The sequence below is a fragment of the Sciurus carolinensis genome, chromosome 3 (genome assembly GCF_902686445.1).
Source record: "Sciurus carolinensis chromosome 3, mSciCar1.2, whole genome shotgun sequence".
In the NCBI taxonomy this organism is placed as follows: Eukaryota; Metazoa; Chordata; class Mammalia; order Rodentia; family Sciuridae; genus Sciurus; species Sciurus carolinensis.
This window is the reverse complement of record NC_062215.1, coordinates 85581028-85607374: the sequence shown is the minus strand read 5'-3', so window position 1 is coordinate 85607374 and position 26347 is coordinate 85581028. Positions and strand designations below refer to the sequence as shown.

General features: G+C 37.1%; 1 protein-coding gene across 5 annotated transcripts in view; it reads left to right on the top strand.

Annotated features, from left to right (window-relative positions):
* Nckap5 (NCK associated protein 5) overlaps positions 1 to 26347 on the top strand; it is an 863608-nt gene that overhangs the window by 313407 nt on the left and 523854 nt on the right. For 3 of the 5 annotated variants that reach the window (XM_047544852.1, XM_047544850.1, XM_047544854.1), the window contains one exon: positions 21562 to 21625. In XM_047544852.1, coding sequence (XP_047400808.1) covers positions 21562 to 21625 — 64 coding nt within the window. Of the gene's footprint in view, positions 1 to 21561; positions 21689 to 26347 lie in introns of all 5 variants that reach the window. The other 2 variants (XM_047544849.1, XM_047544851.1) reach the window with 1 other exon arrangement.

Below are 26347 nucleotides of genomic sequence, written 5' to 3'. Positions count from 1 at the left end.
CGAGCTGCCATTGTAATTGGATTTGTTGGAAGTGTTTATGAATAAAAGACTGTGATTTTCTAGTTGGCAAAGTGAATAGAAAACTTTCTGTCAATGATAACTGGATCTAGAACCCAGATGCCTTTTGACTGATGGTAAATGATATCTTTTCCCACTTCCAATATATTGACTTAAGTGATATGTTGAAATTAGATTAAATATTTCCTATTCTTCTCTGTGTAGTATACTGGATCTAAGATTGACATTTTGAATCGTGTTCCTTCTCAGACACCTAAGAACTCTGGTTTTGCTTTTGGGTAGATGAGCGTCCTCAAATGGCCACTTTTGCTGCTCACTTTACCAGGTTGTTAACCTACATTTCTTTGGAACGTGAAAATAACAACAACAACAACTGGCAGGGCATGTACACTCAATTTTCATTCATGATTGTTACAATTGATAGTCTCTTTGAACACTGAATTATCAATACTGAATCATTACCTCTAGAGGAAGAGCACAGATTCCTGTGAGCCTCTGGTCATGATATTTTGATCTGCTGGTAAACATGTAGTCTTATGTTTGTTTTATGTGTGTTTTTCCTTAAAGATAATTTATTGAATATATATCCACTCATTAACATTGAACTCACATCATGGTAGTTCATCCCTGAATGAAGCTGGTATAATACACACATTTTTGTCTATAAGACACATCACAACCTTTTTGTACCTAAGAACACTGGATAGCTCTTCAGCACTATGCTTAGAGAGACATTTAAACTGGTGAAGTCAAAAAAACAGAAAGCACAAAGGGGATCATGGGACATTGAGAACTGCAGAGTGTCCCTTTGTTTGACCTCAGTTGGAAACATGAACACTGGTACCACACATTTTGCCCCTCTGTGCAAGTCTGCAAAAGACTATGAATGTATCATGAGTATTGATTTTGGGGTTGGACATTTGTTTTAGTGAGGAGCCAGTTTGTAAATGTGGAATGTATGGATAATAATGGTAGACTGAATTATCACCTGAGATTTAAGATGAAGATATGAGACTCAGATGTGAAGTAATGCAGTTAAGTGAGCATCTACTAAGGACCCAGTGCACATTGACACCATATTGAATTGAATGGTACCATCCATCATTCTAGATTAATGTCCTTAGTTATTACCTAGCCTTAAGGATTTATTTCTATATTCATTTAAATGTTTTCTTAAGAATGAATGGCTTACTGTGTCTGTGTTATCACTTTGTTCTTTCCAACATTTGTCATCCTTCTAAAACACAGGGTCAGTCTTTAAAACTTTGAATAAACATTTGAAAAGTAAACTTGACATCAAGTCCTCTTTTGCATTCCTCTAAGGGAAACTGCTATACTGCTATTTTTGTTATGAGTATCAGTGCCTGGAAAATTGGAATGGATGCATCTATTTAAAGTTGTCCCTTCTTTTAATAGCCAACAACCAATTGTAGCATGTGTTTGGAAGGATTACGGTGCAGTGGGTTAGAGGCTGGATTGTGGAGTTGCATGTTCTGATTCCTCATCTATCAGAAGGAGAAATTTGACAATACAGTGCATATAAAAGCATATAGGACAATAGCTGCCACATGGTAACAACTTAATAAGTACTACTTAACAAATTAGGTACTAACTGCAAATGTTTTAGTGCTCTACTCTACCAAATAATTGACATAGATTTAAATGTAGTTAAGTGTGCATATTATACAAATTTATGAAATAGGAAACATTCTTATTCAACAAATTACATCTTTTTATAAACATTTAAATTTATTTCAACATAATATATGTGTATCTGCAAAAAAAATAAAATAAAAAAAAAACATAACAGGGATGCTGTCCAGCATTTGAAAGTTACTTCATTTGTAGAGTTGATACTATTTTATGCTTACAAAACAAGAACATTTATACAATCATGGACCAGAGTAGTGTTTAACAAGTTGTAGCTCTTGGAAAATAGGGACCATATGCCCTGCACACTTTTGTCTCTGGATTGACCTATATGTATTAGGCCAATAGCTATAATGTTGAATGAAGAATTACAAAGAGTTTTATTGTCAGCCTTTCCTGTTTTTCTGTAAACTTCATTCTTTAATGTTTTATTTCCCCCAGTCTCACACTGGCATGGGCTGATTCTCACAGCCCTGCAGGTTTTCCCAGTGAGCAGTAGTTATCCATTCTTGGACTCATATAACAGAGAAACTAGCTGGTTGAATGAATTCAGTGTGGCTCCTTCTGCAAGTGCTTATCTTGTTCACTGGTTGCTTTGTAATTGTTATTAGTTGAAAAAGCATTTCTTTTTCATCTGTACACTCAGATTATATAGGAGATGTTTTTGCCATTGAGGTATATTCTTATCAGGATGTTTTTCTTCCATTTCAAAAATAATGGTATTATTAGACATAGGATGAAGCTCTCTAGCTGTCGGTGCCAAAGGAAACAATACAATAGGCAAGTGCAGTGGGGGGTTCGCTAGAGAGCAGCTATCTTGTTTTTCTTGCTTGCCTTTAATCAATGCTGGTATTCTCTTAAAACTTTCTTATCCATCCTTTGTGGGCACTGTGAATTTCCTTCCTTTCTTCCTTTCCTTTCTGTGACAGTGTTTCTGTTTCTTTCATTTATCAAGGTGTCACACACAGCAGTCTGATTGTATTGTGACTAAAGACGGTTTCCATTTGCCAGAGAGTCTGCCTGGTGCTGTTTTTTTTTTTTTTTTTTTTTTTTTTTCCCCTTTGGACTAGGATATTGCTAGTTGTTTTGTTTTTGGTTTTTGAATGCGTTTTAGTTCCCAATTTTGTTTTTATTTTCCTTTTAAATGAATCAAGCCCTTCTCCAAAGCAGAAATAGTGTTTTCCTGTAATGGAATTCCCATCTATGACAATCTGTTCTTTATTGTGACTTTAGACTATTGCAACTTTCTTATATATAGGTGACTGCAGAATGCTTTTCTCTTTGTTTTGTTTTCTCTTTTGTCCTTTAGACCAGCGAACTTGGTCAAGGAGCAGAAAACACAGGCTTTTGTCATCAAGAATGACATAAACTACAAATCTCAGTTTTATCATTGTCTACTAAAAAAGTTCATTTTTTGTTACCTATTTAGTTATAGGGAGAATGATTTTTCTAGAAGCCATATGAAGCTTTAGGTAATGTCTTTCTTATGGACTTGGGAAAATAGCTAGAATTGAATTAAACAAACCCCTCAGTTGTTTACCTGTTCCATTTGTTTTCTTCTAAGACTCAATGATGTCTTAAACATTTTTTAAAAGTTTGTTACAGAAACAAATTTAGAGGTGACTAAAGTGATATGGGCTGGAAATAACTTTTTGATTTTATTTGCCACCAATAGCAGTCAAAAGCAGTCATGGGTATCTTTATTATCTTTCTTTTGGATCCTTTCCTCTTGCATTTCTTCCTCCCTCCCTCCCTTCCTTTCTCTCTTTCTTCCAATTGACCCTGCCTGTTTCATCCCTTTATTGGATATGATAGCCATTCTAATCATTATTGTTTGGAGCAATTATCTTGTGAATTATTTATACAGCAGGTGAGTACCAAAGAAAGCTTTTAGATAGAAGAGTAACTGGTTCTGTTTCATATCTTTGCTTAGATAAATTTGACACTGATTCAGCCCCAGCATCCTGCTTCAGACATGAGCTTGGCACTGCCTAATTAATACTGTTGTCTTTTGTGAATGTGCCAGATCGAAACCCAGTAAGATGCTGAGAAACATGGAATGAATTTGTGGGTTGGTTACTTAACATGTTGATTGTTTATTCTCCTGTTTCCATGTTTTCTTTTTAAAAGCAATAAACCTTGGAAATAGAACTAGTGTGACCCCAAGGATGATGATCCTGTTTTATTTGGGTTTATCAATGAACTCATGTATTTTTCTCAGCAAGATGCTCAAACTTTGTGCCTCCATATCCTCATCTCTACAATGAGGGCATTGGTGTCAGAGATGTCTTTGAGCCCCCACTAAGATGATTAGGAGGGAGTATCACACTGTCTTTCCCTTGCACATCAGAGGTCTCAATATCTCTGCCTGTTACAACCTATCTATGGTGGCCTTCTGTAGCATCCCTGAAGGCAGTCTGTGGAACATAAATTGGCTTTACTATAAAGGTCTGTGTTTTAGTAAATGGAAACCTGTCCAAACTCAAGAAAGAAATTTCTCAAAGTGATCTAATCCCTTCCTCCATTAAAAACAAACAGGATCTATTAAAATCCCACAAAAATTGTTTGCCACAGATCAGAAACTGATGTCTAACTGCGTTTCAAAAAAGATGACTAAGAGGAAAGAAGGAAATTTCAGAGGAAAAACTTCATGGTCAAAGCAACTGCCTAAATTTTGTGGAAGGAAAACTATTTTGAGTTTTTGGGTCACTAATATTAAAGTCCTGAATAATTAAAAAAAATAGGAGATTACTGCATTAAGAGGGGGTCATCAAAGAGGTGGTAAGTTTGCAAAAATCTCCAAGGACAGCCAGTCTAGTATTAGAGCTAAGTTGTAAAGATTTGAAAACTAGAAAAGCATTTGATTTGATCCGTATTGAAAACGCCTGTTTATTTCTCTATGCATACTCTTTTAGGTGAGTACCTGGTTCACTGATGTGTGTTCTGTTGCTGAAGTGAGAAGATAATCATAAGGGTGTGCACTTCTGTGAAGCTTGTCAGTGGCAGCACAGAAGTGGTGCTTGTGCTTTGTAGTAATCACTCATTTAATTCTTAGAAACTGGGAGAACATCTAGGCTCAGAGTACATGGGTCTGCAGAGGCAGTTATATTAAAAAAATAGCCCCCAAATCATGGTGGGCTAGAGCAAGGATGTCATTCTTGACCAGCGGATGTCCAGGTGGGTGCAGGCCAGCCTTCTTCAACATTGTTGATGATAATGAGAGAAGAGAACATGGCACACCTTGTCCTGGCTCTGATAGTTTCTGCCCAGAAGTTCTAGGTTTCTTCTATTTACATTTCATTGACCAAAGCAAGTCATAGGCCAAGCCTGGTTTCAGTGGAGTGGGAAAGCAGAACTGTCCCCCAACTAGGGGCATTGTGTGCTTGTAAACACAGGTGCCCTCTAATTCAGAGAGGGCAAGTGATCTCCCCCAGTTCAATGAGCGGGGAACTGGAGGACTGGGACTCTGAGTGCAAACCTTCTGGCTCCAGAGATGCTTGTGTTATCTACAGTTCTCTCCTGCCTTTTCAGTTATCTTATTCCCAAGAGAATTAACATGAATTTTGATTGCTTTCTAGGAAATTCATTTAGATATTTTAGTGTTCATATTATTGAACAAAGATATGCAATGTAAAAATAAGAACTCCAGCTAGAATCACATTGACAGTGTACCTTTTTGGTTAAGAATGAGGACTTTAGAGCAGAGTGCCAGTGTCTAAATTGTGGCATCATCAGTTACTAGCTTTGGGACTCTGAGGATGATATTTATCTCTCTATGTTGGGCTCATTATCTATAAAATGGGGATAATAATAGTGTCTACCTCAAGGTTGGGGTAAGAATTAAATGAATCAGCAACTAATTATAGTACTTGGAATATAACCACTATGTGAGAATTAATTATTGTTATGATTATTCTTCTCTATCTTAAATATAACCAGAATGTATTCAAAGATTTTTCCAGCCATCATCTGCCTCCAGGAAAGAAAGGCGTCTGTCATCCCTCAGAAAGTGGATTTTGTTGGCTCTTTGTTCGGATCTCTCATTACTTACCTATTCCCTCTCCTTTTAAAATACAAAAGACAAACTTTTATTTCTTTATTTATTTCACACATGGTGTCAGCAAATCAGATGATAATTATAAATGCTTAGACTTATTTATGTATAAACAGAAAGTTTACAATAACCTGTATTGACAGGATTAATTTTCCTTCCCGGTTGTTGTGCTATTATTATTTTGCAAAATCATCTGCTGCTGTTTGCACACCAGTTGCTCTCCTGTTTTCTAAAACACTTTTTTTCCACCACTGAGTGTCCTCAAGGGCTATGTATCTTGGGAACTGTTTTCTTCCCCCTCAGAGCTTTGTTTGTTATGATTTGTAGAGGTTGAACCTTTTTAATCCAGAAATCTGAAATGTAAAATGTTTCAAAATTTTAGCCTAGCACAGTTTAGATTTTGTATTAAGGCTGCTCAACTAGAAAAGTCTGATCTGAAAAACTCATAAATCTTAAAGATCACTGATCCTCCAAACCAAGCATTTTGGATAAGGGCTGCTTAACCTCTATTATTAAATGATTTTGCAGCCTGATATCTGTTCATTACTCATCTCTTAGATTTTAGGCTCTGTGTGTTTTTCTTCTTAGTTTCCTTTTTCCCTTTAAAGATTTTTAATATTGGCCAGGCACGGTGGCACATGCCTGTAATCCCTCGGGAGGCTGAGGCAGGAGGATTGCAGGTTCAAGGCCAGCCTCAGCAATTTAGTAAGGCCCTACGCAATTTAGTGAGACCCTGCCTCCAAATAAAAAAATGGACTAGGGTTGTAGGTCAATAGTTAAGCACCCCTGGGTTCAATCCCTGGTGCCAAAAAAAAAAGACGATTCTCAATATTGACTGCTTTTGTTGTTCATTTCTCTGCTTGATTGCTATACATCAACCAGATATTAATTGAATATGATGCATATTTGGCCATGATTAGTTACATTACTTACAAAGAATACAGGTAGGTATGACTTTTTCTTTTATTCTCTAGAATCTTAAAAGTTTCTGTCTTTGAAATCCTTTTGTTGGTATCTGGAACAGTCTGACTGTACTGGTGTGAAGGACAGGCGCAGCAGGGGGAGCTTTTGCTGATGCGGGTGTGTCCTGTGTCCTGAGAGGCTACCCTCTGGCACTGCTTCACACACTGTGTGAATCTGCACAGTCTCTTGGTTGATCGCCTTTCTGTGAGCATGCTCAATGTAAGTTAAGTGTGCCCCCAGTGAAGGCACCAAGGCCGTTTATAGAAAGCAGCATGTAGAGCTAATGCCAAATAAGTGTTCTGGAAGGAAGAATGAGGAATGAGTTCAGTCTAATGTTATAAGTTACAACAACAGTGGAGGGGGGGGTCAAGATGGTATGGTATAAAGAGAGCAAGATAAATCCTCACTCCTACTTAAATATTTTAACAGGATGTTCACAGTGGAGCTAATCTAATAGAAATGACTGTAAAATTGAGTTAAAACATTTTAGATGTTCATTTTTGCTATAGGTTCATGTAAGGATGAAAAAACATGCAACAACCTTTTTCAAAGAAAGGAAATTATGAAAATATAAAGTGCAAGCCCATCTGTTGGCTCTTAACAATTATTTCTTCCCTGAGAACAAACCCGATGCATGAGTAGGAGCATGTCTACCACTGGGCTATATGACCAAAGTTGTTCAATCCAAGGTGTGTACCTTGCTCAAACTGTATCTAATAGGCTCTCACTCTGTAAATGTATGGTTTGGAATTGATGGAAAAAGAAACAGGAGTTCCCAGGGAACAGTCCAGAGCATCATGGCAACGTCTAGAAAAGAAGCATATAAATTCTTGCTTCAGAAGTCCCTGGAGGTGACCTGGTTCCTGCCTTTCCTAGGATTTTGGTGGTTCACTTCCTTCTGAAACATCTGATGCCTCATCTTTCCTAGTGTAGCCATGGTGTATTTCTGGTACTTGAAACCAGGAAACCCAACTCACCCAGTCCAGATAGAAAAATGAGAAAAGCCCACTATAACCAGTACACAAGCTTGATGGTGAAAATTATTTTGAAAGGAAAATGAGCTTGGTTGTGGTAGGTTAGGAAATGGCAAATGACCAAAGCATCAGAAAATAAAAACTTTGGACAAGGCTATTAAGTTGATTGTTTATAAAGATCAGTAAGTTTATGGTGTTCCTGAAGGTTAAATTACTCAGTTGGTAGAGACCTGAGTTGATGAGGATCTGACATAGGTACTCTCTCTGGGCAGACCAGTTCCAAGGTCACAGGTCACCTAACTCCTCACTGCTGATAAGTGACCAACGTATGCCCCTGTAATAGGGCAACCAGAGAATGTGTACATGCATTTGCAAATCCTAGTTGCCCCAGAAGACAAAGTGAGTATTCTCCCAGTAAAGCATATGCTAGAACCATATCTTATGCTGGACATCACAGTAGACTTTGTAAAAGGAGTGTGACAATGAAAATACTTAAAAATGTCCCTGTCTGACATCATTTGTACTTGTGGAAGTTTAACTGTGAAGTGTGTCATTTGAATCATTTCATGTAGTTATCTTGCATTCTTTTGAGGAATGGCATTAAAAGAAGTGAGTTCCTTAGATAAAACAAACAAAAAACAGCTTTGCAGTAAATAGTTCATAATTCTACTGTAAAGTCCCCTGCTTGGCCAGTTTGTTTATAAAGAATTCCTTGATTTTTTTCTGGAGAGAAGTAAACACTTCCTTTTCTGACAATATATTGCATTTTGTTTGGGGCTCACATTCTATTGTACCAAGCTGTGTGGATGTGTAAGTGAGGACAAGTTGAATATCCCTAATCTGAAATGCCTAGGAACAGAAGTGTTTCAGATACTGGAATTTGAGGTATGTGCATGGACTTTAATAGTTGAGAATTTTTAATCTGAACCATATCATGGTGCTTACAAAGTTTTAGGTTCTGGTTTTTTGGATTATGTATATTCAGCCTCTATATAGAGAGATGGGTTATGTACAGGCATACATAATTGATAGATTTTGTGATCTTTCTATAGCTAGGGCTACAATAACAAAGTACCCAAACCAGGTTAGTTGAAACAAAAATTTATTGTCTCATAGTTCCAGAGATCAGAGGACCAAAATCATGGTGTCCCCCAGATTAGTACCGAGGGCTTTGCTGTCCCATGCCTCCTGTCCCATGCCTTCTGCCTTGTTGCCGATGTCTTGCTAGTGATCCCAGTTGTGCATTGGCTAGAAGCATCACCCTACTCTCTGCTTTTATCCTTTCATGATGTTCCTCTTTTGTGTCTATCTTCAAATTTTTCCCCTTCCTTTTTTTATTTTTTGGGTACTAGGTATTAAACTCATGGGCACTTGACCTCTGAGCCACATCCCCAGCCCTATTTTGTATTTTATTTAGAGACAAGGGTCACTGAATTGCTTAGCACCTCAATTTTGCTGAGGCTGGCTTTGAATTCCAGATCCTCCTGCCTCACCTGCCCCAGCTGCTGGGATTACAGTCGTGCGCCAAGGCACCCGGCAAGTATTCCCTTTTTGTAAGAACTCTAGTCATATTGGATTAAGGCCTACTCTAGTGACCCCCATCTTAACTTGATCACATTAGGACAGATCCTCTGTCTCCAGATAAGGTCAGATTTTTTTTCAATTTTATTTTTTAATTTATTTTGCTTTTAATTTTTTTAGAGACTGCATTTTGATTCATTGTACACAAATGGGGTACATTATTTCATTTCTATAGTTGTACACAATGTAGATTTATACCATTCGTGTAATCATACATATACATGGGTAATGATTTCTGTCTCATTCCACCATTTTTCATACCCGCCTCCCTCTCATTTTCTTCTACATATTCTAAAGTTCCCCCATTCTTCTCTCATTCCCCACCCCCCACCCCCATTATATATCATTCTCCTCGGTTTATACCCAAAGGACCTAAAATCAGCAAACTACAGTAACACAGCCACATCAATGCTTATAGCAACCCAGTTCACAATAGCTAGATTGTGGAACCAACCTAGATGCCCTTCAACCGAAGAATGGATAAAGAAACACTGGTATATATACATAATGGAATACTATTCAGCCATAAAGAAGAATAATATTATGGCATTTGCAAATAAATGGATGGAATTAGAGAATAAGGTCACATTTTAAGTGTAGGGGTTAGGACTTCAACACCTGAATTTGAGGGGGAGGTACACTTATATCCATAATACTAAGTATAGATGAGTATATTTTGTGTATTCTGGGATAGAATGCTCCCTACTGTGATTGAATTTTACATACCCAGGTGTCTTCCACAAAGCCTAGCAAAGTTCCTTCAGCATAGTAGGTAGCATAAGGTTTGTAGAATGAATTGTTGGCATTTCTAACCTGTCCTAAAAGTTGTTTTGTTGACTAAAGTTCATTCTTGTGTGTTTGAATCATTGTACGAAGAACAGAAGTTTTAGTTTAAAAACTGAGCTACTTTTTCCTTTTGAGATTGACCAGCCTCCTTTTTCTGAGCCTGGACAGATGGCTTGAGTCTCTCCAAAGACACTGTCTTGGGACCTTCATCCAAATACAGAATGAATGAGATTTCAGGGCCATTGATAATTGAGAGCCATGGAAAACTAAATTAGTTGTCACATAAGGGCTCTTTTCACATTAGAAGATGGTTAGTGTGTGTTTTCTGTAAGCATTCCGTTTCCATATTAAGCTATATATAGCCGGTCAGTTTTGCACATTACAAAAACTAATGGAAGAAAATTGAACATTATGGAACCTAGTTTTGTTGATAATGTTTTTCTTAATTTCCAGCCCTAATTCAGACCTAAATTTCTTTTTGTGAAATTTGTAATAGTAGAAGATGAAATATAGGGGATACACAAAAACTTAGGGAATTCCACATTTCTTATAAACATGGACAGAAAACCCTAGCATTTTAGAAGTAAAAATTGAGACTGAGAAATTAAGTGGTTCTTCAGTGACTCATAAAAGTATATATCTCCAAGAAATCTTTTTTGAAGTCTTTGAACTAACTTTCCACTTTAGAAGTTACTGCAAAAATTAAGAATAGCAATTCCTAGCAATTGAAGTTAGGGAGGTTTGTTTTTTTTTTTTTTTTTTTTAAATCTTATATGAATTTTAGAGACATGTTAGGTAGGACAGCATTGGTATTTCATTCTGTTCCAAAGAGAAGCGGAGGAGAAAGTGAGTTGCTTTAATTCAGTATTGGATTAAATTCATGTTCTTGTGACTTTATTGAAAATATAGGGATGACAGCACATACTATTCCAGTGAAAGCTAAGAGTTCTAAGTGTAAAAGAAAAAAAAATAAAAAGAAAATTCAGACAAGTTCATTTCTGATTTCTTCATTGTTATTTTTAATTTATTAGCAAGAGTACATGGAATGTCTAAAATATGCAAAATGCCTCATTTATAACTGTAGTAGCAGGGTTCACAGGTGACTTTTGTGGTCTTACTGGCACATTTTGTTAAGCTCTGGATCATAGGACTAACTTCTGATATCAAATAAGCATGAAGGCAGCTTGTCATCTTGCCTTATGTCTGCTAGACTGTTTTTGCTCTGAAGTCTGGTCTTTCATTTACTGAGGATGTGTTCATGCCCAGGACACACAAAGATCTTAAAGTCCTCAGCCTTTACGGGTCTTAGAGCCTAGTAGGGAGAAAAACAGGTAAGCAGTCAGCTGCAACATAGTGGCTTGCATGAGTGATTGTATGAATGAATCAATAAATGAACAAGTGGGTGTCATTTGAGGCACTCTTCTTGAGAGTAGAAAAACAATTTTGAGAATACAAATATGGGGTAAGGATTTAGCAAGTGACTTTACTTTTTTTTATTTAAGCAACTAAACAGGGCTTTTGTTCACCTTTGCTTTTCAAAGTATTTTTGTATTCTAACACACTGAATTCTTTAAAAATTCTCTTGATTTTTTTTTTTTGGGGGGGGGGAGTGGGGGAAGGGAGCATTCCTTAACCAGAATAACACAATGTGATTGAATAACCACTCTTTCCCAAAGTCAGTGGGATGTGTGTGCCAACTGTTCTGAGTTTCCTGCAGAGTGACTTTTCTTAGTTGCTTATGCACAAAACCATGCAAAGGTCAAAACATAGAATGTACTCTCAACTTACTGATTTTAATGCATTATGGATGCTAATAGATTCCCCTAAAGCATGAAATGAAAGAGTGATTTTTGGTGAATTAAAGTTGTGGGGATTGGGAAGAAGTTTCTTTCATAAGTGTATGGCTCTAAAAGTTTGTATAAAATCTGATCTTGCACTGAATATCTGAGAGGGTGAGTAATTAAATGATGTGCTTTGGAAAGGGTAATTAATTTAGCCATGACTCAGGGACTGCTGCCACCGGTCTCCCCATCTGCCCATGCGACAGGTGCACCTGGCCCTCAGCATTGTCATGGTCCCTGCAGCGGATGACTCCCCAGGAGGCCTGTGTGTGTGAAGAGAATGATCCTGGGCCTCCTCCAGGGAGTGAACCTGTTCTTCCCACACACATACCAGATCGCCACCAGACTCTCATTCTTGGGGCGAACTCGAAATGGGAAAGGCTGATGATTAATTAAAGCTTTTCTGCAGGATGTTAGTGTATGACTCTCTGCCCCAAGGCATAAATGAGAGTAATCTATCTAATTTCCTTCTAGGCATTTGGTGGTATCTTCATGGGTAAAAATAGGAAGGGATATTAATAGAAAAAGATCTATGCTTCTGAGTTTAATTTGTACTTTTCTTCTATTCTGTGAAGAATATTACCACTTGAAGTTCAATGCCTTGTTCAAAAATTATATTAGTATTTTTCTCATCAGTTCACATTAAATTGTTTCAAAACATGTTACATCCTTGGAGATCCCAATCATTACTTCAGTTATTTGTGAGTACGTCCTAGCAGTATAGACAGTGCTTGTATAGCATGATAGATACAAAAGTCCAAGTTCCAACAAATATAATTTGAATTAAATGTGTATTCTTGCCACTAAACATATTTGGAAAAAATTAGTGGTTATATTTAAATTTTTCATCAATGGGTTGATTAGCATGGTTTCCAGCCTACTTAAGCAGCTTCCATTTCCCCATAGAAGACAGGTATTTCTTTTCTTTTCTTTTTTTTTTTTTTTTTTTTTTTTTTTGCGGTGCTGGGGATTGAACCCAGGGCCTTGTGCTTGCGAGGCAGGCACTCTACCAACTGAGCTATATCCCCAACCTGAAGACAGGTATTTCTACCCATTAATAATATTTAAACTGTGGCTTGAGAGCCTCCCGGGACCTCTGACCTTTTAGTAGATCTATAATGTCAAAATTATTTTTATAAGAATACTAAGATTTTATTTGCCTTTTGAACTCTCATTCTCTCCAAAGCATACAGTGGTTGCTAGAAGCTGTCTCACATGTGACAAGGCAGCATATTGACTGTAGAAGCATATGTGAGAGAATCTAAATGTCTCACTTCTGTTAGCCAGATGTTTACAAAAGTATAAAAGAGTGGCACCCATTTTACTGTAGTTTGCTTTGAAATCTGTAGTCATATTTCACAATTATATTTTTATGTAACCTATAATAGAATTATTACTTCTATTTTAAGTGAATTAACATATATTTTTGAAGCTTTGGTTTAAATTGTGAATATGGGAAGTCTTGTTATAGATAAAACTCAAAAGAACAAAAGTTCTTTGTGATCCTTAGTGATTTTTTTTTGTTTGTTTGTTTTGCTGAGTGTAAAAATTGTACTCAATTCTGAAAGTTTGAGCAGTCTTGTTCTGTATAATGAAGATGATAATACTGACCTCATGATATTGTTTGAGGTTTAAATATTTCACATAACTTATTTAGCATAGTGCCTGACAGTACAACTGCTCAATGTCAGCTATTATAATTCTCCTTATAATTGAAAAAGTTGGGTGAATGCCTCTCAAAGAAGTGACCTGGAATAAAATACTGTGACAGATCTTGGAGTCAACATGAGTCCAACAACACTGTATTCAAAGACCTAAGGAATTAGAGAATAACATAGACTATGTACTAGAAATTCTTTATAATGAAATTATTTATGAGGACAGACCTGTTTTATATGACTTGTTGCTGAAAAGCATATTTATCTTAGGAAAAAACTTATCTTAGAAAGAGCAGAATGTACTTTTCTATTTAAAAGAAGTTTAATTTCAATCTTTTGGTAAAAATGGTCACCTAACATTCATTTTTAAATATAGCTGTGAGTACAGAGCACCTGTATTGGTGTGCTTATTGCATCTCGACTTGCTATCTACAGGCCTTGAACTCTGAATTTGAAACTGTCTTATGTTTTCTGAGACTCTATCAGGCCTAGACTAAATGTACATAAAGTGTTTGCTGAATGATTTAGAATTTTCGTGATGATATAGTTTTTTACTTGGTGAAATACTCTAAGTAAATTAAAATAGAGATAGATATGCATATTACATGCTACAGATATTACTAAGTTTTAAATACTTTGAAAATTGGAACTTGAACTGAAAACTATAACTAATATAAGCTTAGATTTTTTGAGGGAAAGGGACAATATTATAGGATTCCTTAATACTACAATATCTTTATCACAGTAAAGTAAACTGACTTTGAATTTTCAAGATACTCAAAAATATTTTTTTATATGTATGTGAACATACTTAGGTGTTACACTTCATTTTTCTAGAAAAGTCAAGTAGAGATCACACCAATTACCTGGCAGTTTAATAGAAACACAGAGTACACAACATATTGACTGCTTCCTTGATGTGAGGTACAGTTGTCTCTTCAGATTATCACCTTGCACTTGGCATCCTTAGAGTGGTTTGGGGCCATGAGACTTAACATGAGTAGAGACAGTTCTTCACATTTCTACCAGGTGCCCTTGCTGCTCCTCAGGACTTTCCCACAGGAGTACCATCTGCCTGGGGAGAGCAAGGTGCACAGCAGCTACACTCTCTCCATTCAGCTGACTTGGGGTCTTAGGCTGCATGTAGGAGTGACTGGAGAAACTTTGATCTGTCTCTAGATAGGCCAGTCTTTCCCTCTTGGGTCACAGATGGCTCTGCAGCACCCTGCAGTCTGAGGTCTCCACACATCCCAAATTGAATATATTCCCCCTTACGAGACCTTGTCTTTGGGGAATGTTTTCCAAACACATGTGCCTTGCAGGTATTTTCTGGGTTTAAAAAATGCCAACATTCTCTTGGATTCATTGAGGACACTCTTTCATGGGCTTAACTTGCAGATGTGTTGGTGGTATTCTGATACCTATATTTCATGTCACAATACACTTGTTCTTAATATCTTTAGTTGAGAAAGTCTAGAGCTGTACTGAAGGAATTATAAGCCTGTTTATAAAACTGAGACTAATTCTCCATTTGGGTATAAATTAGATGAGAAGAGGGACTCTTTCATTTTTCTTGAAGAGAAAAAAATTCTCTTTGCCTTTAACTGAAGGAAGTAAGTATTGTGGCCTCTTTTCTTGCATGTATATTTGTTATATTCTTCTTTATCCCTATTCTGTAAATAAGGATCCACAGCATTTGATAAAATATCCCAGGGCATTTGTTTTGTAATCATAAAGTCAATACCCCCTTCCTAATGAGCTACTGGCTTTGCCACAGACACAAAACAGTAATGCACAGTTGTTTGCAGCATATGAACTGGCACAAGGGCCTTCGTTTATGTGAGTATATTAATTTGCATTGGGTAGCTTGCAAGTCAAGTATTCTTTATATTTTTCCACAAAGCAGTTGGTAAGAACTTTCAATTTGCATGAAAAAGATGCTAGTCCCAATTGGTTTCACACATATTGGGACCATGGAGGTTTGAAGTTAGGGTTTGCCAGGGACTAAACCCAAAGGCGAACGAGATTACCATAAAAAAAACAGACAAAGCCATTTATTTTTGATAGTTTCAGTTGATAATCTGATCCCAGACATGTTAACATCTAGAAATCCTGAGTATTTTATTATGATGATTTCTCCTATTCATTAGCTTACTATCACTGTCTTAATTTTGAAAGAATAGCAACTCTTTTATACAAAAACAAAGTGGAATTACTACTAAAAACTGATATAAAATGTATACAGTTGGAAGACCAAGGACCTGAAATATCTAGAATATAAAAATTATTGAGGCTTAAAGAAAGAATCCTTCATTTTTTTTTTTTTTTTGCCTTGAAACCCTCTTTTTAAAGGGAATATCATTCAGAAGCCACCATTCATAAACTAGCAGAGTTGGAGTGTTCTTTCTGTAGGAGGACTGAACTTCCCTGACTGTACCTACTTGCGCAATAAGAACCTTGAACTATTGGAACCATGATGGGTCCTGCTTCATGGCATTATATGTTGTATTTCTGCATAAATGATTTAAAACAAGTACAGAGCATGGTCCCAAAGAGATGTTTGCATTTAATCTTCTTGCAAATTCTGTCCCTTTACCACCTAGTTACTCTAAGTTGGAGTAGCACTGAATTGTCTACACTGGAACAAGTGTCTCACTTTTAGATGAGGAAAACTGGGGAGCAGGGTTGGGGTCAAGATTGTTTTTCCTGTGATCCAGGTTACTCTGAAACTTCCTGTTTTTCTCACCCTGTGTCTCTTGTGTGTTTAGGTCAAAACTGAAGTTGGTGCTTCTAGGTTTGACATAATTTACTGTTTCACCAAATCACATGGCTAATGTGCAGCCCTTTAGAGATGGCCCTGTCATGGTCATTCATTCACCCTTTACTGAATGCCTAAAAATATATATATGTGGGCAGTCCACAAAATTTCATGATATATTACTACTGTTCTTTTAAAATGCTGTGTGATAGCTAAAACCATTGAAGTATTCTTTCAAATTGAATTTAATACAATTACATAAATGTCTGTATAGTGTGACAACCTCTAATAGTTGTTATGAAGGCCACCTCTTTTAGGCATAAAACAGTGATGTTCCTAACCTTTATACTGTGTTAAGACTCTCATTTAGTAGGATGATAGTGATAAGATAGACTCTTGGTCTGTTCCTAGAAGTCGCTCTTTTATGTTAAACCACTCTTGTGAAAAATTAACATGCTATTAGCATATATATTAAAGCACCCTCTGAGGATTCAGCAATCAAGAATGATGACTCGAGGCAATTTTCCAGAACATTCCTCCATTCCTGATTATGTATCTTTTAGTTGATGTTCTCAAAGTGTGATCCTGGGACCAAGACCCTTTCAATGGATCTATAAGTTTAAACTATTTTTATAGTAACTCTAAGGTGATATTGCCTTTCTCATTCACCTTTTTTCCTGCATAGAGTTTTCTAGAAGCTAAAGCAGTGTCACTCTTGGGAAATTTATGTTTGTTTTGGAATATAGGGTTATTTTTTTTTTCCCATAAAGCTATTTTGTTAATGTTAGTATGGGCTTGTTTATTTTTGTTAATTCATATCTTAGAAAATTATCAGTTTTGGACTGGGGATATAACTCAGTTGGTAGAGTGCTTGCCTTGCAAGCACAAGGTCCTGGGTTCAATCCCCAGCACTGTAAAAAAAAAAAAAAAAAAAAAGAAAATTATCAGTTTTCATTTTTGTGTGGTAAATATCAAAAGATATAATCCATATGAACAAAAACTTTTGACTCAGATTTTGGAATACTGCTCTACTTGTTCCTTATTCAGGGTCTTAAATAGAAATTTACTTTGTTGAGACTTACTTAGATATTTACCTGATGGCCTGTGGAAGGTGTGCTTTTCATAACTTCAGAATATATTTTAAAAGGCTTTTGTGACCACCCCACCAGAAGGTTGGAATCATTATGTGTGGGCATGAACCTGTGACCCGTGCCATCTAAGTGCCAAGTGGCAGTATTATGCCAGGTAACCTGGTATTAGATTCTGTGACTGATACATCATTTAGTCAGTCACAAACATTTTTTTTTTCCCTACTAAGTGGACCTTAGCAGGTGTTAGAGAGATGAAGTACATTTGATCACTGCATTCAGTCAACTAGCTATTACTATAAGATATTAACTGCAGCGCAACTGGCGAGAACATGGACATGTTCACTTTATATAAATTTCTTAATTTTTATGTGAACTTAACTGGGTACTTATGATTTCTTATTTTGTGTATATTTCTTTTTTAAATTTTTTTTAGTTGAAGATGAACACGATACCTTTATTTTATTTATTTTCTTATGTGGTGCCAAGGATCGAACCCAGTGCCTCTTACATGCTAGGCAAGCAGTCTCCCACTGAGCCACAAACCCCAGCTCATGTTTGTGTCTATTTCCTGCACTTGAGTTTATCTATTGATCAGTTTTAGAAATGGTATATTTTCTTCCTGTCATGGAAGGTCAGAATTTGGTTTTCCTATGCCTCTTGTCTTTCCACACTTCCCCTTCTCTTCAATATTTTCCTTAAATTAATAATTAATTTACTTCATTATAAACACAAAATAATGTAAATGCCACTTGTAGACAAGTCTAAATTCTAGTATTGCATATCTAGAGTAACTGTACTTTTTCCTAGAATTAATATTTGCTACTTCCTGAGTTAGACTTGGTTTCTGTTTTCATCTCTGATTCTTAACCAATTGTGCATTAGAACTCAAAATCTTGGGACTAGGGACTTGACTCAGTGGCAGAGCACTTGCCTTGTATGTGTGAGGCCCTGGGTTCAACCCTCCAGCACAACACACAAAAATAATTAGGTAAATAAAATAAAACTCAAACTCTCCTCAATATTTACAAGCACATGGGTAGTTTATTTGGATTCATTTTTACTTCTCTTCCTGGAGTCATTCTTCTGGGCTCTCCATTCTCTTGCTGAATTCAGGTTTGGCAATTCTCAGGATGCCTACATAGGTACTTCTTTTTAACAAAACCAACAAAGTCAATAAAAATGAATTCCTTTTTCTCCTTTTCTCTATGAGATTCCTTTTTTTTTTCTTTTTGTCACTTCTTTATTTGCTTTGGTAGAGTGACAGAATGTATAGATCAATGTATGCATTTTGACACTGTAGGCATGTTAAGCCCTCTACTCCATGAATGTGGTATCTATTTCTGTTTATTAGTGTCTTTTCAGACTGTTCTTAACAGTGTTCTGTAGGTTACAAGATGATAGTCTTGCAAGTCTTGGCAAGTGTATTTTCTAAATATTTTGTTTTTCACAATATTTTAAATAGATGATCTTAAATTTTTATTTTCTAATTGATTGGTGCTAGAATATAATTGATTTTTTTTACATTTCCCTCTCTTCTGTGACTTTGCTACTTTCATATATCAGTTATATAATTGTTTTCCAACTAACTTAGAATATTTTTAATATAGAAATCTGTCATCTATGCATACAGTTTTACCTCTTGCATTTTGATAGTCATGTTTTTTTTTCTTGTCTTATTGGATTGGATAGAAATTCTGTGTTCTGAAGCAGAACACATACACTCTTGGGCACTTGCTTCTTTAGCTTATATTTACAATAACTCTATATATTATTATGATTAGCTATAGATTATTCCTTCTCAGGCTGTATAGTATTCCAGTGTATGACTGTGCTAATTTACTTGTCCACTCTGCATAAGGAAAAATGCAGCTCAGCTCGGGTCCCAAGGCAGCTCAGGCCCTTAAATCCAACGGAGCAGGTGCTCCAGATGCCCAGTCTGAGTTGCGGTTCAGCAACAGCACCCAGAAATGCACTCCAGACACGAGACTGCACGCAAGAGATTTTATTATGCGGACAACTACAGCATCTGCTTGGGGCTGGAAGGAAAGCAAAAAGAGAAAGATGGCATCGGTGCTTCTCCTAGATATTGGAATCGCCCAGGCTGGAAGGGGCCAATAGCGGAGGAGAATACTTGCAAGCTGACTGTGAACCAATGGCTCGCTAGGATGTTCAGACTGACAAGCTAGGATGTAACTTGGGAAGCAGGAAATGGCTGTAGCTTAGGCCGGAAATTCCTGCAGCGGTAAGGGGCAGGCAGAGCAGGTCTCAGACTGACAAGTTAGGCTGTGGTGCAGTGGAAGGGGCAGGAGATCAGCTTTGTATTACATAATGGGAGTATGTTAAGGCTGTTACAAATAGTTCTTCTATGAACATTCTAGTCTGTGGCTTTGAGGAAACATGTATTTGCATTTCTATTGGGTTTGTAGTAGTCAGAGTAGTCTTGCTGTGTCATTCACTATGGGTGTGTTTTCCCTGTTTCCTTCACTTACAAAGTGTTTTACTATTGCTACTCCTTTACTGCATTTTTAATGATTTCCAGGGAAAGAGGAGACAAATGCATGAGTTTAATTTTCATATCAAATTAAATGTCAGTTATATTCATCCCTTTCAACTGCTCATTCGGACTCGAGTCAGAACACATGTGGACTCCCAGACAGGGCCTATGACCTACATTTCTGTATTGCTTTCCTGTCTACTTTGTCACCCTTTCTCACAGGCATGCAATCCACAGGTCTTGCCCTGTGATTCCCAAACATTTATCTTTGGAACATCTCCCATTTCTTGTTTCCTTTCGTCAGGTTCCAACTGGAAGCTTGCTTGCCCTTAACAAAACTAAGGCACATGCTCTCTTGGCAGTCAGAGACATTTCAAAGACCAAGGCAATTAAGAAATCCTCTCACTCCTCTGGGACTCCAGCAGCTTCCTCTGTATTTGCATGGAGCTGATCCTGTGCAGAGGGCAGACTAAAGGATGAAATATCACTCAAATAGTTTCACATATTGATGGTGTTCAAAGGATTTCAGGAGAAATCCTTGATAAAACTAAGATTTGGGGATTTTCAGAAGAAGTCATTTCCCTCTATATTATCTGCTGTTTAAGAAGATCCTCCAAATGCAAGTGTCTATCACTTTATAGAAAGAGTCTTAATTTTGGTGAATATTCAATATATTGTAAGTAAACTCAGATTTTCGATTATAAGGAATATAAAATGAACCCCATTGTTAAGTAGAGAATTTTTAAATTAGCTGGTTTTTAAATCTACATTTTTCATATTTCCTAGACCCTGAAGAATGACTTGCATAATTTTTATTTAGTCTTTTAAGTAAGGAAGCCTAAACCTTTTTCCTAAAACTATTACATGATAGGTGGGGCTTCAGGTTTTTACACAGCCTCTCTTACCCTCAGTTTCCTCATTTACAAAACTGGGCTAATAAAATATAGGGTAGTTGTCAGGCTCATATGAGAACAGGTAAAATGCCTAGCATAGTGTGTGTTACATAGTAAGTTTGCAGGATATTTTTTTTGGGGGGTGGGAGTGGGTACCAGGGATTGAACTCAGGGGCACTCGATCACTGAGATACAGTCCCAGTCCTATTTTGTACTTTATTTGGAGGCACGGTCTCTCTGAGGTGCTTAGCACTTCACTTTTGCTGAGACTGACTTTGAACTCCCCATCCTCCTGCCTCATCCTCCTGAGCTGCTGGGATTACAGGCATGAGCCACCCCATTGGTCCTACAGATGATTTTCTATTATTATTTTAAGAACAGTATGGAGTTAGGTTTTCTTTGCTTTTGAAATGTGGTATTGGTGTAGAGAAACAAAACAAAGAAAATTAAAAATATATAAGCAAAGTTGATACAGAAAGAACAATTGAAGAATTTCAGTCTGTGAAAATGTATGTATAAGTCATAAATGCTGATGAACTCAAAGCAAAACTTTTACTCAGTATTCAACATTAATTTGGTTATTACAAATCTAAGGCAAAAAATACCTCTTTCATAACACTGAATGAGAGCAAAACACTAATGACCAATTGCTTTAAATATTTATAGAAAGTATCATGAAGGATGTAAGGGAAAGGAAGGAGGGAGTTCCTCTGGGGATCTCCAAGGAATGCTTCACAGTCATGCCGGAATAGCCTCTACCCTGGGAATGGTCAACTCATCTTGTACTTTTGTTTCTCCAGGGAGAAGTTGGCTGTGGCCCGACTACAGCGAGAAGTTGCCCAGAGAACAAGTGAGGGGGCCATGGTGAGTCCTGACTGGTCTCTCTGCATTCTGAATCCTTCCTGTCCAGAGGTCTCTGACTTCAAGGTCATTTTGTCCCATTAAAGATATCTAAGCTAAATATTTGTTGCAGCACACTTAATGATTTTTTTTTTTTTTTTGGTAAATGATGTATTTATAATGCAGCTTAGACAGCTCTATCATTTGCAGAGAAAGAGAGATTAATTGACCAAAAAACTACTTGGGCTTTAAAAAAAGTTCAAATATTCAAAGACTTGTAATGCCTTATTTTGAAAAGCTTCAGCTGTGAGCACAAAGTCCATAAATGAGTAATCTTAGATTTTTAGGTAAGGATGTTTAACATAATTCAACCCTCTTTGTTCTCTGACTTTAAACAAATAACCTAAAAAAGCACCAAGATGCTTGCTAATGTGATTGTCTTTTATTCTATTCTTTCTCTCCACTATTTGCAATATATTTCTCCCTGTCGTTTTCAGCTTGTGCCATTTAGAAAAGTGATGTTTCCTTGTGTTTTGAACTGTACTAAAAATCAATATGGTTGTTTTGGTCCCTAGCAACTTCATTTTATAGACTGTCTTTGCCAAAGTATTTGTCCGAGCGACACTATAACATCTGAGACAATTGTCTCCGTACCCAGGGAATGCATGTGTGTGGATTAACTGCTGTTGCTACCTCTGTGGAGAAAATATGACACCAAACTTATTCTTCCCCACTTATGACAAAGCAATGATTTGTGTGTAATTTTTCAGTAGAAGAATTCTGTATTTTTTTTTTTTAAAGAATGGACACATTTTCAGCCCCTGAAGGCTGTTTCCATTTGATTTTGGGGGAGTTAATGGATAATGCATCCACTGAAAAGAGTAAGAAGTTTGTGAAATATACTGGCCTCACACTTCTCCCACCAGGGAATACAAAGGGCTGGAGTGAGAGGCTGAATGCTGAGTGGGGTCTTTAGGTGCAGGGTCTGGAGAACATACCCAAATCCTAGGGAAGGTGATTGTATTGCTTGTTTTGCAAAGAGAATCTTGAACGTTTAGACAATTTGAAGCAACCACTGACAAACATTTTTGAGCAATGAAATGAAAACAATTTGGGAAAAATAAAGGCCTAGCTGAATGGTGAACTGAACATTTCCAATCCAGAGTTCTGGAGGCATTTGGAAATGTTGACAGGGGAGGTCATTCTGTAATTCTTCAGTCCTCTGGGATAAGCTCCTACTCACCACTTATCAGCTATGCTTACACTGAATGTGAGGGGTGGCTTTCCTAGGTCTCAGTTTTCTCATCTTCAAAATGAGGAGATTGAAATTTTATGATTCCATTAGCCTTGTTGATCATGCTGTCAAACATTTGCCCATGTAAAGATTTTATGATGCACAGGCTTTTCTGGTAGTAACCAAATATTATTGAAGCTCATAAGAGCAAAGACCTTGGAAGAATGAATTTTCACTCTTTCTGACTCTGACATTGAGTGTGCCTAGGTTGAAATGATCTCCAGATGGATAATTTCCTACTTTTGTACAAAATCAAAATCTTGTTTTAAAACATGATAGAAGTAATGGTTCAATGTAAAACTAAAACAAAACAAAACAAACCAGAAAATCCAGATACAGATAGATAGGCAAAAATTGACTTTGGAAAAGTTACCAGTTACCCATGTTTTCTTACTCTCTTTTATTGTTACTGAAAATGACATTTTCGTATTGATTGATTAGAAAAATAATTATTGAGCAACTACTATAGCCTGGTACTATCAAAAACAGCAGTGAATACAACAGGGAAAAAATCTGGTTATTATAGTCCAGTGGTTGATATTCAATATGACTAAAACGTTAGCTGGTGGGAGGAGTTAAAACAGCAAAGCAGGGGAGATCCTGGGGTCTGTGGGCTTATTTTAAACAGAACGTGCATAGTAATGAATCACTGAAAAGTAACATTTGAGCAAATCTTGAAGAGGAAGTGGAGTTTTCCCCTAGGGCTGTCTGAAGAAGGGCATTCCAGGCAGGGAGCTTAGCAAACACAAAGGTGGGCAGAGCCCAAGGAACCATGTGGGCAAGGTTGGCTGGAAGAGAGTGTAAGAGAGGGGAAAGTAAAGGGTATGTCAGAAGAGATGGGAGCAGAGGAGTGGGTCCCTCCCGTCCCCATGGATCACTGATTCATGTTCTCTGTGATAGGAATCATTGGGCGATTTGGGACAAGGCTGTGACATGCTATGGCTTAATACCATTCATTTCCCTGCCGTCCCCCATTCCATCATTTATCATCCCTCAGTTCCTCAGAGACACCATAATCTCTGATTTTCATTACTTTTATTTCATTTTCTCCTCCTTTCTCATTTTTTCTCCCTTTTCCTTAGTCAATTTTTTGAGTTTTTTTTTTTTTTTTTTTAATTTATTTATTTTTTTTACGTTTACATAGGGTAATGATGTTTATTATATTTTTCCCCTCCCCCCCACCCCTCCCACCCCTCCCACCCCTCCCACCCCTCTTTTCCCTCTACACAGTCCTTCTTTCCTTCATTCTTACTGCTCTCCTTAGCCTAACTCTAAACCTAACCCTAAACCTAATGCTAGCCCCTCCCACCCCACATTATATGTCCTCATCCGCTTATCAGCGAGATCATTTGTCCTTTAGTTTTTTGAGATTGGCTTATCTCACTTAGCATGATATTCTCCAATTTCGACCATTTGCCTACAAATGCCATAATTTTATCATTCTTCATTGCGGAGTAATATTCCATTGTATAAATATGCCACAGTTTCTTTATCCATTCATCAACTGAAGGGCATCTAGGTTGGTTCCACAATCTGGCTATGGTGAATTGAGCAGCAATGAACATTGATGTGGCTGTATCTCTGTAGTATGCTGATTTTAAGTCCTTTGGGTATAGGCCAAGGAGTGGGATAGCTGGGTCAAATGGTGTTTCCATTCCAAGCTTTCTGAGGAATCTCCACACTGCTTTCCAGAGTGGTTGCACTAATTTGCAACCCCACCAGCAATGTATGAGTGTTCCTTTTTCACCACATCCTCGCCAACACCTATTGTTGCTTGTATTCTTGATAATCGCCATTCTAATTGGGGTGAGATGAAATCTTAGGGTGGTTTTGATTTGCATTTCCCTTATTACTAGGGATGTTGAACATTTTTTCATATATCTGGTGATTACTTGTACATCTTCTTCTGTGAAGTGTCTGTTCATTTCCTTAGCCCATTTGTTGATTGGATTATTTGTATTCTTCGTGTAGAGTTTTTTGAGTTCTTTATAGATTCTGGAAATTAGCGCTCTATCTGAGGTATGGTTGGCAAAGATATTCTCCCACTCTGTAGGCTCTCTCTTCACATTTCTGATAGTTTCCTTTGCTGAGAGAAAGCTTTTTAGTTTGAATCTATCCCAGTTGTTGATTCTTGCTTTTATTTCTTGTGCTATGGGAGTCCTGTTAAGGAAATCTGATCCTGAGCCAACAAGTTGAAGATTTGGACCTACTTTTTCTTCTATAAGATGCAGGGTCTCTGGTCTGATTCCGAGGTCCTTGATCCATTTTGAGTTGAGTTTTGTGTAGGGTGAGAGATAGGGGTTTAGTTTCATTCTATTGCATATAGTTTTCCAGTTTTCCCAGCACCATTTGTTGAAGAGGCTATCTTTTCTCCATTGCATATTGTTGGAACCTTTGTCTAGTATGAGAAAATTGTATTTATTTGGGTTTGTGTCCATGTCCTCTATTCTGTACCATTGATCTACCTGTCTATTTTGGTACCAATACCATGCCGTTTTTGTTACTATTGCTTTGTAGTAGAGTTGAAGATCTGGTATTGCAATACCCCCTGCTTCGCTCCTGCTACTGAGGATTGCTTTAGCTATTCTAGGTTTTTTATTCTTCCAGATGAATTTCATAATTGCTTGCTCTATTTCTGCGAGGTACATCATTGGGATTTTAATTGGAATTGCATTGAATCTGTATAGAACTTTAGGTAGTATAGCCATTTTGACGATATTAATTCTGCCTATCCAGGAACATGGGAGATCTTTCCATCTTCTAAGGTTTCTTGAATTTCTTTCTTTAGTGTTGTGTAGTTCTCATTGTAGAGGTCTTTCACCTCTTTTGTGAGATTGATTCCCAAGTATTTTATTTTTTTCGATGCTATTGTGAATGGAGTAGTTTTCCTAATTTCTCTTTCTGAAGATTCATCACTTATGTATAAAAATGCATTGGATTTATGAACATTGATCTTGTAACCTGCTACTTTACTGAATTCACTTATGAGTTCTAAAAGTTTTCTGGTGGAATTTCCAGGTTCCTCGAAATATATAATCATGTCATCAGCAAACAGGGATAGTTTGAGTTCTTCTTTTCCTATTCGTATCCCTTTAATTTCTTTGGTTTGTCTGATTGCTCTGGCTAGAGTCTCAAGGACGATGTTGAATAGAAGCGGTGAAAGAGGGCATCCCTGCCTTGTTCCAGTTTTTAGGGGGAACGCTTTCAGTTTTTCACCATTTAGAATGATATTAGCCATGGGCTTAGCGTAGATGGCCTTTATAATGTTTAGGAATGTTCCCATTACCCCAATTTTTTCTAGTGTTTTGAGCATGAAGGGATGCTGTATTTTATCAAATGCTTTTTCTGCATCTATTGAAATAATCATGTGATTCTTAACTTTAAGTCTGTTGATATGGTGAATGACATTTATTGATTTCCGAATGTTGAACCAACCTTGCATCCCTGGGATA